The 18,252-nt window shown below is 33.8% G+C and overlaps 2 protein-coding genes across 3 annotated transcripts; both read right to left on the bottom strand.

Annotated features, from left to right (window-relative positions):
• Nucleotides 1–3,890: 3,890 nt before the first annotated feature.
• Nucleotides 3,891–7,355, bottom strand: LOC18042322 (probable serine/threonine-protein kinase At1g01540). Of its 2 annotated transcripts, none has more exons than XM_024184833.1 (7): nt 6,333–7,355; nt 6,141–6,245; nt 5,851–5,985; nt 5,597–5,767; nt 5,355–5,484; nt 5,058–5,267; nt 3,891–4,285 (listed from the first exon to the last, which is right to left on the bottom strand). In XM_024184833.1, exons 1-7 carry the CDS (start codon nt 6,995–6,997, stop codon nt 4,124–4,126), a joined length of 1,578 nt encoding a protein of 525 aa, XP_024040601.1. In that variant the 5' UTR covers nt 6,998–7,355; the 3' UTR covers nt 3,891–4,123. The 2 variants fall into 2 exon arrangements, with proteins under 2 accessions (XP_024040601.1, XP_006434735.1); XM_006434672.2 differs by having other exon boundaries at nt 5,863–5,985.
• Nucleotides 7,356–13,265: 5,910 nt separating this feature from the next.
• On the bottom strand, nt 13,266–16,142 carry LOC18040273 (transcription factor ALC). Its single transcript, XM_024184979.1, is given in 7 exon segments — nt 13,266–13,655; nt 13,736–14,056; nt 15,106–15,171; nt 15,290–15,355; nt 15,471–15,572; nt 15,685–15,875; nt 15,878–16,142. Coding segments are annotated over 7 exon segments (879 nt in total). The 5' UTR covers nt 15,930–16,142; the 3' UTR covers nt 13,266–13,574.
• Nucleotides 16,143–18,252: the final 2,110 nt, after the last annotated feature.

The raw sequence follows: 18,252 nt of genomic DNA, 5'->3' as shown, positions 1-18,252 counted from the left end.
TTAAAAAAATGAAATCAGGAAATTCATTTTAATAAGCACAAATGCTCAATTCCTACAATGGATGAATACTTTAATGAATCTATAATTAATAAATAAATAAAAACAAAAATGATACAATTGACATGGTTTTTGGGAATTTGATTGATTAACAAATATTGAAACCATTTTTATTTTGATTGACAATCAATCTTTATATTATTTAATAGAGACAATGAAAATCAATTATTTTGTCTCTATTGTTATTGATTTAAAATTTTTTTGATCTTTTTAATGGACGATTACATAATTTCTGAACATATTTATCATTAAATAATTCTCTAACTTTCATTGTGTGTGATTTTATAATTTTAATCCTATTTTATTGTTTTATATTATAGTATTCAGCATATATTATGTCTAACATTGTTTCAAAATAACTAACAATAAAAAACTATCTATTTATGGGTAGTGTCATCCACTTTGTGATTCAATTCAAGAACCATTTATTATAAGTTGATGAGATATCTATGAAGTGTATAATTTAATATTACATTTTCAAGACTAGTATTGTGAACAATAAAATGAAATGATACACCAAAACAATTCATATAAAATACATATAATTTTAAAGTCTTATGGAATAATTTATAATAATTTTGTTTACAATACGCCCTTATTAAAAGAAAGTCTACTTTTTTTAATCTTTTACAATGAATCAATGATTAAAAATAATTATTTATGACTTATAAAAAAATTGTAACAATAGGATATAAGCTAAATACAAATTAAATTAAGATTTAAGGATTACTTGTGATTTGGGTAACAACTAACTATCTATTGGAAGTATTTCATTTTAAATCAAATGGTTCATAATAACCCCACTATTGAAACTGTAGTTCTTTTAACATATCATAGAGAAATCTATTTTTTAACAAATTTTCTAAAAAGTCAAAATTATATTTGTTATTTAGATTTTGTTTGTTAATCGTACAACTTTTTATTAAAAATTAATAGTAATTAGCTGTTAAAATAATCATCTGTTAAAAGTATTAATTGAGCATAGCAGCACAATTACACTATCTTTAGGGACTACCTAAGTGATTTTTATGTAGATTTATTTAACTGGCTACATGAATTTGAATCTTAAGGAAGGTAGAAGATAAAAAAATTTATTTAAACTTTGTCTACCTCTCTATCTTAAAAAATATATACACATATTGTGGAGCCGAGTCTAATTCTTCTTTTTTTTTTTAAATTACATTTATACTTTAACCGAATAGAATCATCCCCCAATAAAATTTGAATTTGACCCCATATGCTTTAAATAAAATTAAAAAACAAATTAGAACGAAAATTACATTTTTATCCCCAAAGTTACTTTAAATAAGTTGATTTGAGATGCAAATAAAATAAAATAAATATTTTAAATAAAGACTTCTACATCCTAATTTGGACCCGTGCTTTCAGCTTTGATTGCATCCCAATAGAAGTTGAGATTCATGATCGAGGCAGAGGCAGAGGCAGGGACAACGTTTGCACTTTCCTCCCTGAGGCTTGCAGTTGCAGAATTACGATTGTCAAAACAGGCGGCAGCACCATCTCGACACACACAGCCAGAATCAGAAAGCAAGAAGCTTGAAAGTTTTTGACAAGCAATTGGCTTTCTAATTTACAAAAAGATATAATAAAAATAAAGGGTCCCCTTCTTTTATTAAGTTTTTAATGGGAGTATATGACCGGCCACCGAATCAACTGTTTATATAGACAAATGTTAAAGGTCATTATCATATAGCTACCCTCATTTTATAAAAATATCAAAAAAATCATTTTATAATGGAAAACTACCAAAGGCACCCTCAATGTCACATGACAATACATATATATTTTCTTTTATTGGAACAACATGAAAATATACTTAAAATATGTGACTTCTATACTAATGAGAATAATATTTAAATATAAATTAATTAAATTAACTTTAAATTAATTCAATTAATTTTAATATTTCATCATAAATATAATGATATTTTGAAAAAAAATTATTGAAATATTTTTATCAATTTTTTGATGTTACATTACACTTTAAATATCTAGAGTCTAGACCTATATAATGAACTAATTTTTTTCCAAAATATTTGAAAGAAATTAATTCCAGAAATTAATTTTAGGATGCACATACAGTGACTCAAACCTCAACTTGCCAATATCAGGAAAAGTTTTTAAATCAAAAAATTAGATAATTATCAAATGATTATCTTATTGGGGTATTGGAAATTATAACATTAAACCGGAATTTATATAAGTATAATCTATTAATTATTTGTGGATTAAATTACTTCAAACCTTAGTATATGTTTGGGATTGCATTGAATTCCCAAATAATTCATTCTAGGATTGTCAAATAATCAGCTTTGAAAATAATTTAATTGTGTATTTGATAAATTAAATTATTGAAAGATCAGTTGTCAAATAATTTTTAAGATATTTTTGGTAAATTACCCATTTATGTGTGATGTAATGGAAATGACAAAAATGGATATTTTATATTTCTTACTTTAATAAAAAAATGAGAACATGAAAGTTAGAATTTTATAACCCAAAAATAAGAAAGTATAACCAAAACTAGAGTTGATTAAATTAACTTACAACAGCCACCCAATATATTTGTTTTAATCAAAAGTGTAAGAATATGATTATTTCATAATTTTTTCACAGTTCATTTTACTATATTTTAAATAAAATTTATTACATATTTTGCATCATTCAACATCTTTTTACGCTGATTATTTATGATTTTCTTTATTTTTAATCTTTTTTAAATATTTTTCATTCAGCATAAACAAATTAATTTAATGTACAACGGGTAGTGGTAAAAGCTCAAATGTAGGATAGTAGGATGACCCAAAAATGTAAAAATAGACGGAGTAGCTAAAATGTGAACAAAGAGACAGACGACTGAAGAGAATTTCAAGCTCTGGCTCTGCCGACTTATTTTACATATATTTCAGGGACTGGTTAAACAGTTTTGAACAAGTCAATAAATACAGATAGGGTCAAAAGAAGAAAAGCGATGCATCATTTAAAGCCACCAAAAAGTGGAAAAACGTAGAAGCCAGTACCAGTCCAGGAACTGATTTGATCAAGAACAATAGATTGATGACCGGGAGTGGGTGAGTCATGAGAGGTAAATTTTCTAATCCGCCAGAACCGGCAAAATTTGATATAAAATGGAGGGGTCCAAAGATTTAAGGCCACTTAGTACATCTCTAGGCAACTAGCTGTCGAAGAATTTTCTCGTCCCAAACGAGCCCCCACATCCTTAAAAGTCTTATGAAACTAGTAATATCTGTAGTATTAGGCATGTGAATCGTAGGCCCCAAACCATAATCTACCCCCAACTAACACAGACACAAAAAGTTTTTGTCTTAATAGGGAATATACTTTGAACGTTCAAATCTCAATCATAATATAAGCTGGAATGGATCTACCATTCTACCTGCATTTTTTCTCCATTGACTGAACATCTCTCATATGTCCTTATTGTCGGTGACACAAACTATAATCAAAATTTGAAATCCAAAAAAAAAAAAAATTACACGCAGATAACATGAGTGTGTATTTCAACACGTGGGTGTCAAAGTGGGGAGAAATGAAAAGAACTAAGCCGTTTCATCCTCCTAAAAAATGATTCATACACAATCCTTTCTACTTGTTCAATTCTAGCAGTCTACTGATGGCAGAGAGAATGAAAACTGAAGAGAAAAAATAGCATACAGAAATACAAATGGAAAGACCGCAATATATAGAGCGTGCATGTGCACAGCATTAGAATAGTATATAGAGCAGAGCAGGATATGAGTAAATTTCAACTTCTTGCTATCTATATAAACAATCATTGACTAACAAAAAGATTTCAGCAATATCACATTCTTCAGAATTTCCAGACATTGAATTTAGCAAGAAAGATCAGGGATCAACTAGAATGCCAAAAAGCAGGACAGGGAATACCACAGACTCGAGAAACAGACAAGCTCACAAATGTGAATTACATATACAGGCAGAATAATATTAGCATAAGCCAACTAAACCTGGCTAAGGGGGAAACCAAGGTGTGTCAATTCACCTTATACAGAATGTGGGAAGGCTACTGCTCTTCAGGTTCTAGCTTTCTCCATAATGGCTTGTTGGTTTGGACACCACTTTCATATCCACTGCTATCACCTGATTCGCTTACACCCTTCTCCATCAACCTACCCTTAATACCATTATGTGGCGAGCGTCCATGTTCCCTTCCAGCTCTACGTTCCTGAAGTCACATAGTAAAAGATGATAATCTTGGATTAAGTACCAAGATAAATGTGAGCAAGCATGTATCCCATTAATGTGTAAATATGTTTTCTATGTGCTTATCAATGTGTAGAAAATGAAATTTCACCATTGCTTTCAGTCTGACCACAATTTGCATTAAAATATCTCTCTAATGGATTCTGGAGGGCCTGGAGCTCAGCTACCCCATTTCCCCATACAATTGGTGCATCATGAGTTTTTCTTCCATTAGTGTTCAAGATTGACTCAAAATCTGAATTATAAGAGTGTTTTTTTTTTCCTTAAATGACCTTTGACTAAAACCAAACTTTAGGGAGGATACGTGTCATTGGTCTAATATGATAGTTCAACCCAAGTGGTTGATCTCAAGTTTGTTGCATTCTCTAGTTAAAAAAAAAAAAAAAATTAATAATGATGATGATGATAACAAATAATGATAATAATAATTAAAAAAAAAGTTTCTTGCATTCTCTTACCCCACCAGATCCAGGTAAAACAAGTACAAACAGACATCCATTAGAAACTATAGTGATGATCATGAGGATCTACTATCCAGTTTCTCAAGAAATGTTTATGTTACTTGTTTGAAAGTCTAACAATCACAGCTGCATCAATGTAAGGGACCAGGTTCAATGTAAAAACAAGGACACATGCAAAAGGAACTTTTTCAACAGGTATAACTGCATAACCAGAGTTGAATACAGAAGTGCCTTTAGAAAAAATAATATGCCGATGACACGACCAAAACTTACATCTCGGAAAGGGAACTCTTCCGCTTCAAGCATATGTATCACATGCCCCATCTTGGGCCTCTTGTGAGCATTCGGGTCCACACAGCGTAAAGCTACTAAAAGAGCACGCTTCAATGCCCTTGAACAAGGCTTCTCTTGCAACCTAGGATCCAAAACACCCTCTGCATTGCGATTTGTGACCATTGTTTTGAGCCACTCAACTAAATTCACCTGAAATTAGAACTTGACACAACAAATCAAAAAGAAAGAGGAACAATAGGACGATGTCATCAAGCTATTCATTTGAGGAATACATACCTCCCCTGGAGGGCGGCTGTAATCCACTGGATTTCTACCAGAAATTACTTCCATGATAAGGATACCAAAACTGTATACATCGCTTCTTTCATTCAACATCCCAGTGCTAGCATATTCTGGTGCCACATACCTATAAAACAGAACCTGATAGTTGTAATTCTAATCCTTGGCCTAGATCAGTTGTCTAACAAGTTCAAAAATAAAGTGACAAAGCAGTTTTCACAAAGATTAATTCAACTAACCCGAATGTTCCCATCACACGAGTTGTCACGTAGCTCCTCTCTGCGCCCAAAAGCTTTGCTAGGCCAAAATCGGATAATTTCGGATTCCACTGCTTATCGAGCAAAATGTTGCTTGACTTGATGTCACGGTGAACAACCTTTGGTTCAAGCCCCTCATGCAGGTATGTCAGCCTGTACATTTTCATCACATTTAAGCTACAAGCAACTAATATAATATAACACAGATTGAAGCTAATATGGTTACTTTCACTTAAATCAAAATGCACCCTTTGGCCGTTCCAAGTATTATATTCATCCGAATCTCCCATGTAAGAGGGCTGTGAGGCCCCACATCTCCATGAAGCCATTGTTCCAAGTTGCCATTGTCAATGTATTCATAAACAAGCATCCTACAACGACCAAGCATTTACATTCAACTGAAGCCATGAAAGCTCATGAGATAATAGCTATTCACAAATCTTTAAATGTTAGACATCCACGGAAAGTCCAAGCATGCAAATAGGTAAAACCAATCAAAGATTCAGAATTTATCAAACTTAAGTACCTATGAGCTCCTTCAGCACAATAACCTAACAATCTCACCAAATTCTTATGTCGGACACGTCCAATTGCTTCCACTTCAACCTTAAACTCCTTCTCAGCCTGTCCCCTGTCGCAAACCAGAACAAACTCTTCAACAAAAGCCACATGCAATAGCAAAACATAAACTTACAAAAACAAAAGGTGCATCCAGCACCTGTTGTTAAGCAAATTCTTAACAGCAACATTGGTGTTATCCTCTAACACGCCATGGTAAACAATTCCATAACCACCTTCACCAATCACGTTCTCATCAGCAAACCCATTAGTGGACACCTCAAGCTCTCTCAAAGTATACCAATGGCCCCATCCCAGGTGTGAAACCTCCGGCGTAATTGCCGCAGCCACCGTCTGATCACCGGACCCGTGATGCGACCCGGCGGCCCGTTCCGGGTAAGCAATCCGGTGGTCTTTCCCTATTTCGATGTGAATTCTGTTGCGGCCGCTAGCGGGGCTGTCTTCAACCAAAATTGGCTCCGGTTCGGGTAACGGGTCAGGATTTGGCGCGGAATGAGGTTTGCAGTTGGAGTTCGAGTTGGAGTCCGGCTCGATTCGGATTTCTTGAATTTCTTTGGAAATGTTTGGAATTGTTGGGTTGCCGCTGCTGCTGTTGTAGTTGCTGCAGAGAGAGGATGACTTGGCAGCGTTGAGTTGTCGTTTTGAGTTGTTGCTATTGCGTTTTGAAGTGAACCAAAGAGATATGAGGAAGAGAACTAGAACTATTCCAGCTCCTACGCAAATACCAAGAACAACCCATAAACGTAACCCGAAAATTGAGGTTCTCTTAGAGAGCTGATCGTTCAAGAACGAGTAATGAGACATTGCAGCAAAGCCCTTTGTGAGTCAAATTTCGGCTCCTAATTTCATGAAAACAAGAAGCAGAGAGACAGAGTGTGGCGTGTCGTATTTTGTTCGGACTAGCACTTGCTGCAGCGGGCAGAGACGAGGTTAAATGAGGTCATTTTGTTTTGAGAGACAGAGCTGGCATGATGGGACTTCTAGAACGGAGATAAAACCCCATTACCCATTAGTGTGTTTTTTGTGACCTAAATGCATTTTTCTAATCCATGCACAGTGGAGTTTCTAGTCTGAGATACGTTTGTGGTATTTGATGTCTTATTCATAACGTATTTTATTGTGGGAATTGGGATGAATGAAATAGAAAGAAATGAAATGGGGACAGGCGGAGGAGCATTATTAGTTTAATTTAAGGATTAAACTTTAAATATCTTTATGTAGGGGGAAAAGGTCTTTGACTGTTGTTGCTTTAATAATTGCCCTCCATTAGCTGCCTAATGCGGTCTTAGGTCAGTGGTATCAAAGAATATATTATTTACACATTTGGAATTATTTCTATTCTTAATTCGTTGCGTTATTTATGTTTCTTCATGTGAGAAAGTGCACTGTCACGGCTTAACATCAAATGTGCTGTCTGGTTTAGGTCCACTGCTATTGATAAAGCACCCCTGAGCCTGCTGGACTCTGTTGGACTTGGACCCATGATCGCAACCTGTCACTATGGCGAATGGAAAAGTAAACTTGTATTTATACAAGCAAATTCAAGAAGAGAGTAACCGAACTTGCACGTATGCTTTGATCTAATGTTTATGTACATTAATGGAAATCTTTTTTTTGGTAGAAAGGAGCATCACCTACACTTGCCTAATTGTAGCAGCTAATAATATGGAACATATAACATGAAGGAAACAAAACGGAAACAAGAAATTATACGCCAATTCCTTTGTAATTAATCCAAAAGAACTCCCACTTATAAAAATAAAAAATAAAAAAAATAAAAAAAAAAAGGGCGAAGGCCCAATATTGCTTTCCTCAACTGGTAGCTTCTTTTAACCGAGAATTTTTTAGAATCAACTCGTCAGAAGCCATAAGTTCATTTCTCCTACGGCTAGTTTGAACATTTCCTCAACCGATATGGACTCTGGAAATTGATCAGAAGCTTCACCTGCCTGATATATTTATATTAAGAAGATCCCGTTAAGAAAAGAACAATTACAGCCAATAATATATATATATAGTCATTATCTAGAAATCTTCCTTTACTTTAATAACCAATATAATTAACAGTACAAATATGCCCTAAAAGAGAAAAAGGTAATGAGAACAAAGGGAAGTGTAATGGAAGGATAAAGTATAAATTTTCTTGGAGAACTTGATTTGCTTAAGATATGTCCTTAACTTGAGGGTGACCAGTAACACCTAGCCTGGGAATGAAAATTGATAAATCTTAGTAAAGAATCAGCCTCGTGGATGCCATAAACATAACTGCCTTCAACTCCTACCTATTATGTATGCAGGTCTTAAATCATCTAATCTATACATGTCCACTTATTGGAGCATCAATAGCTGGATTGATCAACTGAATGCTAAAATACAAAATTTTCTATAAATATGAAGAAAGCTAATTAATTAAGTTGATATATATAGGACTTACATGAGCGTGAATCATGTACATGCTACGATACCTATCAGAGGAAACGTGAGCAGATACCACATCCAAATTATGTTTTTCTAGTATGTAGAAGATGGTGGTCAATAACCCTGGCTTCCTTGGTGAACAGACACTGATTTGAGCATCATCACCACACATATTCACTACGACATTTGGAGAAAACCATGTCTGAAAACAATCAGATGGCACTTGTAGTGAATGATGAATGTTTGCGGCCATTGACAAGTTCTTCGGTACTGATGATCCCAGATGATCAGCCAAGTATGCTTCCCTTGATTCGATCACTGCTTCTAATGGTGATGTGATGATTGATTGTTCATGATCAACAGTAGTTGCACCCTGGACCTTTTCAAACTTTTGTTTCTCAAGCGTTTGGTGAGTGTGCTGAAGAGTCTTGATGTATTTTACTGCTTCGTCGACAATGGTGGATTTGTCTGCCTGCAGATCATTGAAATTTGAAGAGACAGAAAAATTAAGATCAGTCGGCATTTTACTAGCACAATATAATGACCATCCAAAGCATCATTCAGCTATATTTGTCTGACGTTGAGAAATTAATGTATGAAATTGTTTAATTGCAAATTTTAATTTGAAACCTTATAATAAACATTCGGCTATGTTAGGCATTGAATTTATGCTCCAATTAAGCTATCGATAATGCAAAATGCATCATCCAAAGCGACTGAAAGTTTGAAACGCTGTCGTCAAGTATGCCGTCTGATAAATTAATTCAATTAGAAATTTCAAATTAGTAGACTCGAAGTTACAATCACAATTTGACGACTGAGGCTGGCTCAAGTTATGCATGGTTCATTCATATGCAACATACATAAATATATAAAGGAGAGAGAACAAGGCTTTTTGGCGTATTATATTTTATAGTCTTATTACATTTGCCTTCGGCCGAGATCAACTTTGCCTTGCTAGCAGTTAGAACTTCTCACATAAAATTGTCCCCAGGCATAACAGGAGGGCCGCTTATCCAAGCAATTTTGGATATATAGATGAAGTGAAATATACATAATAAACTTGGAAAATTATTATCATCATCATGTTTTTCCAATACGAAATCCCATATGAAAAGGTTATACTAAGAAAATTTCAATATTTCAAATTGAAAAAGCTGCCCATTGATCGTATCTATAGTTTAGTAACCCTAACCCATATGTATAGTAGCACTATATTATAGTTAGGATGTAACATATCTTGATGGGGGCAAAATTTTGATAAAAATTGAAGTTAGCGAGAAAGAGCATGAGTTTGTAAATCGAATACCTTGGGAGGAAGATGAGGAAGCAAAGCATGAAGATTAGAGAACATGTTCCTCATCTTCTTCCTTCTTTCTCTCTCAGTCAATATATGCATCTCGTGCTCCGATTCACCACCGCTTACAGCCTTCCCATTTCCACTTCTCTTTTTACCCACTTGTGCTCGTGCTTGTTCTTCTGCTTCTGCTGGTGTTGTTTCCATTTTGGCTGTCGTGGGGCTATGAGTCCTCGAGTTATCAGGCCGTTTCATGATCTCTAACCTAATTTCTTCACTACCGCTATCACCACCAGAAACATCAAAACTAGAATTAACCCGCAAATTGTTTTGCTTTGGGGCACTTGACAGGACGATTTGCAAGCATGGTTTTGTAATGGCAGCTAATTAATTAGATTTGTCTGCATTTCTTATAAGGAAAAAGTTGGCGGAAGTGTGATAGTTTTATTTATTTATTTATTTTATTTTTTTGTGAGGGGCAAGAAAGTGACCAAAATACAATCATGAGACAATGCCGTTATTTGGCTTCCAAACAAAAACGGATAAGTACGCTCAGCCCGTGCCAGTCAAGATTTCTTAACCTGCCAACTTACACTTTTACTTTGCCAACCCTCCTTCACTTGTTTATTTACAACACTCACCTTTCTCAAATATGCCGAGCTTAATTATGACACTGACATAATGTCATTGCTTTCCAAATTCCATATGAATGACTAGAATTAACGTTACTTGTTAATCTAAAACAATACTCCAGTTAGTAGAAAAGCGTGGAATAATGGGTGCAAAATTAAAGGGTGTGGCAGTTGGGTAATTTAGGTGAAGTAAAAGGGTGAAATCGAAGAGGGCATCGTGTGATACCGCAGCACAAGCCATGATAATATGGCAATGGCCGTTATCGTCAAAAAAAAATTACAAGAAACCACGCCATTTAGCGCCTTTGGTCTTTTAGAGAATCCTTGTCTTTCTCTCTTATCTCTTTGTTTTAATATTCATATTCATAAAACGCAAAAGTTTCAGTTTCAGAAACTTTCTCTAGTCTGGAGGTGATTGCATTTCTCCGTAACTCTCAAAAAACTTTTATAAGATTCTCTGAAGAATGGCTCTGTGTACGACTGCTAAAGCTGGAGTTTTTTTGTTCGTATCTGAATGACAATCATGACTTTGAAACTAACTCCCTCTGATCCACCATAAGAGATAGATCAACTCATTATTTAAAATTAAATATCATAACAAACCACCCCATTTGAATTTGATGATGCCACCCCTCGTCTCTTTTCAAAATTAGTTCAAGCAAATGATCTTTTCCGCTCCAGTCTCCGGAATTTGTTACACTAAGGGAAGTCCTCACCCATATGGCCATTCAATGTAGATCACTCCCTATCTTTGAATTTTTGATAAATTCAATCATTCTCGTAACAGCTGTCACACTCCTTATAAGTCATACTTTTTTTCTTTTTTTTTAAAACTGATTAAGCATCAGGTTACTGTATTACACAGAGATATATACAACTGCTATGACAACAAATCATTACACTGATATTTACAATCAGATATATATACATGGAACTTATATTATTATATTTTTATTCTATGAAGTACATGCCCATCCAAATACTCCTCACGGAGGAGGGATGTCTCTACTCCACTCGTATTTCGCAAGGGAGAAAGACGCTATAAGAAATCTCCACACAATTATGTTTAATTGAGGGAGGTTGAGTCCGTGAGGACTCGAACCATTGCCCTCATAGTCATGCTTAACTTTGAGGGCAATGGTCCACCACTGAGCTACAAGCCCAAGTGGCCTTATAAGTCGTACTTGAAATAACGATCCAGTACTCTTTTTAATGTTTGTCAATTGAATGCTAAATTTGTTATTTTGAAAGTTAATTGGGACAAATTTTCACCCAATTACTGTTTAATATGGGGATGTCCGTATCAGTATTAAGTTTACCAATATGGCAACATGTGTTTAGAGGATGTAAGTTACCAATTTGTCATAAAAAATAAAACAAAAAAACTGGGCAACCATATACGGGGAAGCGAGAACAAGTTGTAACGTGCACTTATAATTTTCTCACTCATCCTACTAATTTGATGATTGATTGCTCTTCAAATGAAAGTATATGTAGTAAGGCTTTTATTAGACGCCTTATAGATGACACGGTGCACAAGACTTCTCCTAGAATTTTTTTAATAAAAAATTCAACAAGGATTTCACATTTCGTGTACACAATGACCGCTTAGAAACTTACTTCACAATCACAATGGTCGGCAATAAATTAGCTTGATTTTAGTGTGAAGGTATTGTTATTGTACAAGCACAAATAAGTCAAAAGTTGTAACTCACCATACTTGAAAATGCTACCGCTCCTAATGGCAACATAAAATTTATGACTTGTTGGTACTTCGCGAGAGCAGTTATAATTGTTCTCTTTCATTGAATCTGTTGCACATGGCGTATAGATTTGTTCGTCCCTCTTCGTGTTAGTGCGACGCAAAAGTAGCCTGAAGCCCATCATTTTCTCAAAAGCTTGTGGTCACAAGGATTGCGCTACAACCAGCAGAGCCTAAGGATGGCAATATGGTACCTGCAAAATCACGAATCCGTCCAAACTCACCTGTCAAAACTTGTCTACTACGGAGTAATTTTATGGATTGTGGGTAGGTTTAGTATTATAAATCGAATCCTGCATTAAGTTGTCGGTGGGTTTGGTATTAGTCAAATATCTAACGGATACCTGCATGAATATCCGTCAACCGATAATTTTTTAAAAATATTTTTAATTTAATTTTAATGGCAACTCAATTTGCAACATGTCTAGTCCAAACAGGCTTTAACTTAATGCATAGATTATTATATACTTATTGTAATTTTGTATGCACTATTATTCTTTAACTTAATACATGAATTATTTTATCATTATAATTTTATTCCTCGGATTAGTATTTAAAAAGTATTATTTTTAAAAAAATATTAATCTTAATTATTATTATTATAAGAATCGTATTTGATGGGTGCTAATGGAGGTGAATGAAACGAACATCTTCTCTTAAAATTTATGTTGAATGATAATAAAAAATGATAATTGTTATTTTTAGATATTAGTTTATGATTTTTTTTATATAAATTTGTGTATTTTATACTTAAAATTGAGAATTTGTGCTGGATTGATATTAAAATTTAAATGATTTTTCATTTCAATGTATCCTAATGGAAGTTGAAAGAAAAATTTGGGTCTCAATCAAGAAGTTTGACATCAGGAGGCATCATCATCTTCTACAACTTTTGTACGCGTTGATCAATGATCACAGATTTGCATTACAGCACATCGCATTGGAAAAATTTCTTCTTCATTTTCTTCAAAATCCTTCAAACACAGTTCCAGTTCATACAAGGCATAATAGAAGCATCCGCACAATATACAAAAACACATTGGTTCCGTCATTGATAAGACTCCATAAGCTTCTGAAATAGATTTTTATATAAGTTAAACAGACGTCAACAGTTCAAACTGTTGTGACTTGCGACATAAGTAAGCTGATTAACTGTGAAACGTCAGCAATTTTTAGGATTATTTGCAGTTTCTATGGTGTTTGACCAATTGCAACTCTTTAAGAAGGTGGCTATTGTGTCGTACACTACATCTTTGAGGATAAAGATCTTGACTACGACACGCCAGACGAGGAGTTTTTTCCATTGAAATTCATATCCAAATGCAGATGAGGTGCACCTTCACTGCAGATTTCCTTCATATTGCAAGAAATATTGGCATTTATTAGATCCTAGAACAGAGATGAATTCACTAGTTACTCATAGGATAGTTTACCTTGGAAGAAGGGGGGAGAGTGAAGGGTCCATAGTGAGCCTGAATCAGTGGTTCAAGTCCAAATGCAGTTTCTGATGTGCTAATATTTGCTGCTGAAGGTAAGGCAACTGGCTGATTAGAGATGGTACATTGGCTGGAAAGATTAAAACCAGTTTGCACCGAGCTTTCTTCATTTGCAGAAAATGTTTCGGTTCCTCCATTGGTGTTCAACAGTCCATTACCCTCATCAAATACCATTCCCGTCTGAGGCAGTTGCATAGATGGTAGTACTCCTGGTAACCACATTGGGTGCAAACTCAATCCATTTCTCATTGTTAACATCTGTGAACCAATCACAATAAAGCAAAAAATTGAATTTTGATAACTATTGTTGCTATTTACTGCTCTCTGTGCTAAGTGAAGAAGTAACAGGAACAGAGTTCTGGGCAACACAAAATCCAATCCAGATTTAATAACTAGTCCTAGTGCAGCCTACTACCAAGTTATCACTAGAAACTTGATGCAACAAAGAATCTTCTAAACAGAATGACACATTCACCTTTAGTTCTTGGGCTTATATAGTCGTTGTACAGGTAGATGATAGCGATAAAATGAAGTACACTATTGCTCTGAAGGCAAGTGAATGCACCAAAAGCTAGTATTTTGATCCAGTCTGAAAAAGGAAATACTAAATCAACATCTAACAACTTATAAAAACTTCATATTCTGATGGGTAAAAATAATTTGGTCCTCCAGACTGTTATATGCAAGTATGGACTGCAGGAAACGTGCTGAGAAAATCCAAAAATAGAAGACAAGAAAAATTGGAATTGGGAAACAATGGATTTAATCACACAAACCCAAATATGGATAGAAACAAATGCATGAGTTTAGAATTATAAAATATCTCATAGATTCTGATGACCATGCGCTGGGATGGTCAAAATTATCTATTAGCTCCCCAAACTGATCCCTAAGGAACCCACTGAAACAAAGGACAAGATAGTTCCTAATTTATGACTTGATTTGTTGACTGTGGCTAATAATGGCATGCTACGGAAAGTGAACTAGCTAACAACTACTAAGACACACAGGGAGGTATTTGGGATAATTTACCATCAATCACAACGTGAAATGCAACATATATTCACTAGTAAACTCATTCCTGTGGTTATGTGTAGAGCAATTTTCAACTGCCATGGAGGGTGCTAAGCTGATGGTAATCATGTAAACGTCAAGATCGCTTTCAAATTCCGAACCAGAAATTAATTTAAATCAATTTTTATGCACACTATGGTTCAGTCAGAAAAGACATAGTTCTAGTTCTAGCAACATCATCCTCAGAAGATCCTAATCTCATGTTTCTGTCTAAATGAAAAGTTAAAACTGACCTGTACTTGAAGTTGAAGCTGCTTCAGATATTCAATAGCCTCATCCAGCATTGAAGCTTTGTCAGTCTATTATCATACAAGTACAACACCAAACATTCATTCACCTTAGATATAAAATATATTTGAAGAAGAAAATCAAGGCGAAAATTATATATATAAATACACACAGAGCAAAAATAACAACCTTGTTAGAATTGGGAATTAGGTTCTGTAGAGCTTTCAGTTTCTCATTAATTCTACTCCTCCGCCTCTTCCAAACAATAAACCATACACATCAACAAAGTCCATGAACAAATAAATAAAGTAAAAACTCCACTTTTAAAAGTACAAAGGGGAAAAAGGAAAATTCAAGCTTGAAGGGAAACCTTTTCTGACAAATTATGAACTTCTGCAGCCCTGCTCCTTTTAGACGACGTTTTAGTTCGAACCGTGTCGTTCGATGGCACCTCCAATGCATCAGGACCCTTCTACATTCAAAATAATAGTAATAATAATAAACTTCAGAGTTTTTTTTTTTTTTTAAATAAAAATATTTATACTTTTTTTTGAAAAAAAAAAGGATAAAACAAACAAAACTACCTCACTATCATTGGTATCGGAGTCCACGGCACCGACAACCAAATTAGAGAAATTGAGACCAGCAGAAGAAGAGTCAAGAACAGAGGGGTCAGCCGATCGGCCGAAAGGGTGGCGATCCTCCGGCTGAGCGAAAAAACAAGAAGACGACGACGACGACGAATTGTGTATAAATTGGTTTAAAAATGAAGAGATTCTTCTGGTTCGTGGCCGGCAGTTGGCGGCGTTGTTCCGTACAGATCGGCCATGAATTTGCAGAAGATAATTGTATTTTCGAAAACTAAACTTAAAAGAAAAAGAAAAGGACAAGGAAAAGGAAAGAACAAATCAGCAGAGAGAGAATGGTTTTGTTTGATTTAGTAAAGTGCAACGCCGACTGAGTGTTTCTGCTGCTCTCGCTTCGGTTTCTCTTCCTCTGGTTTTGTGCCTCCGGGGTGCTGTTTCTTTCTTTCTCTCTCTCTTTTTCTGTGCTCTTTTGTTGGCTTTTCGTATTTGTTTCTTTTTAACAGCATTCTCTCTCTCTAATCAAATTTGATTAATCTCCCGCCCTAATTACATTATTTCTTCGGTTTCAATTTCCTCCTACCTATTACTTCGCTTTTATATTTGCCCCCCGAATTTTCTATTATATCTCAGATCTACCACCTTATATGTTCCCCATCCCCCCATTATGCATTAATGAATCTTTTTTTTTCTTTTCTTTTCTTTTTTAATTTTTTGAAAGTCATTTATACTCCTTTTTCTTTTGATTATGATTAATAGTCAAAATACTTTAGAAAAATCATCACAAACTTTTTTCATATATAAGAATTCATCATATGATACTTTATTTTAGTTGATTGTTAAAGCACTTTGATATCATAAGAGTAATTCCAACATATCAAACACTAGTAATTGGTCAAGAGTGGGATTATTGGGAACAATATCCTCTCCTGGTCTGACCGTTACTGAGCTTTTAAAAATCTTTTGACATATATTTTTTAGTGGTAGTGTATGAAAAAGATTAAACTTTTTTTACTTTTTTATTTATTAACAACCAATCAACAATTGAGTTATTTGCTCATGACATGATCAGACTATGAGAGAATCCTAATCCGGATTATTGACACCCCTCCAAATACCTCTTAAAATCCCTTTATTTAGTTTACAATTTTAACCTTTTTTTAGAGAATAATTTTAACATTTATTAAAATTACATAATAGGACAATTTCTAATTAAACCTCCACTCAAAAGTCAAATAATTATTTTTCTTTAAAAAACTCTAACATTTTATAAATTAAAAAAGTTGTTTTTTTCTCTAATTTTCGGGTGAGGAGTTTACCATCCATCAGTGGTTGCTTTTTTTTTAATGGAAGAAACCTTATTGTTGAAATTGGGTTTAATAATAAAAATAAATAAAATTACTAAATAACATGTACACTAATAAATTTTAATTAAGAGTTTTTTTTCATTGATGGAAGCTTTAAAAGAATTTTATAAATTTTAAAATATTTTAATGAGGTTAATTAAAAAAAGAGGTGTTAAGAGACATTTAGAGAGTTGCCAATAATCCAATCATTGGTTAAATGATTTAAAAAGTGAATTTTTAGTGGTGTTGAAAGCTTCATGAAACTCTATATATATACATAGTTTTTTTTAATGTTGTTGTGAATATTTGATTTTAGTTTTTATATTATTAGTTTTAAGAGAGACTTTTTGGTCCAAAACCAATGTGTTACACAATGGGTTTGTGATAACCAAACAAGTAAAATAATAATAATAATAAGTTTTGATATCTTTTAATTTTCTGAACACACGCTGAAATTTAAAAGTATTAAATTTTGGACTTTTTGATGTTGGAATTTCTTAGACAATAAAGATACTATTTAAAAGTATTAAATTTTTAAATACTTTAGAAAATCTTGTAGTATATAATAATAATAATAATAATAATAATATGCACCCTATTAATAAACCTCACTTCAATTTCACTCGGACAAAATTTTGTATCTAATTTATCATTAATTTAAACTTTAAAAAAATCTATTAAAATATTTAAACTTTTGTTAATTTTTATGTGGGATTAAATTGAAATTAGAGTTGGTTCCCCGTGATTTCTCAATTTATAAAGGCAAAATTAGTTTGTTTTTAACCTCTGCGGGGAAAGTCAAAGAGACAGTCAGACAGATTTCAGACCTCACAGCCTTATCCAACAAAACGTCACCGTTGTTCTGAACGCAGCATTAATTAAGGCACCAAAAGGAGGGTTAATTTCCTTTTTTTCCCTTCAAATTTTGACAAACATCGATTTATTTCCAAAATTTTTGAAATCATCATCGCAATCCTAATCTGTTAGTTGCTTCCGTTTACATTTTATGTTGTGTTTACTTGTTGGAGTGGGAGTGAGAAGTGTTGATTTCTCTCACTCTAGCGTTTATTTTTTCTAAATGAGAAGGGAGTGGGAATCACACTCCGTAGACCCCACTCATTTTTTGAGTGGAAAGTGGGAATGAGAATATTCCCACTCTCCCTTTTTTACACTTTATTTTTTTAATTTAATATTTTATAATTAATAAAATAAAATAAATATT

This window comes from Citrus clementina, unplaced genomic scaffold, assembly GCF_000493195.1.
Source record: "Citrus clementina cultivar Clemenules unplaced genomic scaffold, Citrus_clementina_v1.0 scaffold_5, whole genome shotgun sequence".
Taxonomy (NCBI): domain Eukaryota; kingdom Viridiplantae; phylum Streptophyta; class Magnoliopsida; order Sapindales; family Rutaceae; genus Citrus; species Citrus x clementina.
The sequence above is the reverse complement of the archived record's forward strand: the minus strand, read 5'-3'. Positions and strand labels throughout refer to the sequence as shown.

Excerpts from the sequence above, each read along its gene's own strand:
- LOC18042322 (XM_024184833.1), bottom strand. The coding sequence starts at position 6,997 with ATGTCTCATTACTCGTTCTTGAACGATCAGCTCTCTAAGAGAACCTCA. Across the intron at positions 5,485-5,596 it reads CGTGTGATGGGAACATTCGG|GTATGTGGCACCAGAATATG; the intron begins GTTAGTTGAATT and ends TCTGTTTTATAG. Across the intron at positions 4,286-5,057 it reads AAGAGTTCCCTTTCCGAGAT|GAACGTAGAGCTGGAAGGGA; the intron begins GTAAGTTTTGGT and ends ATGTGACTTCAG.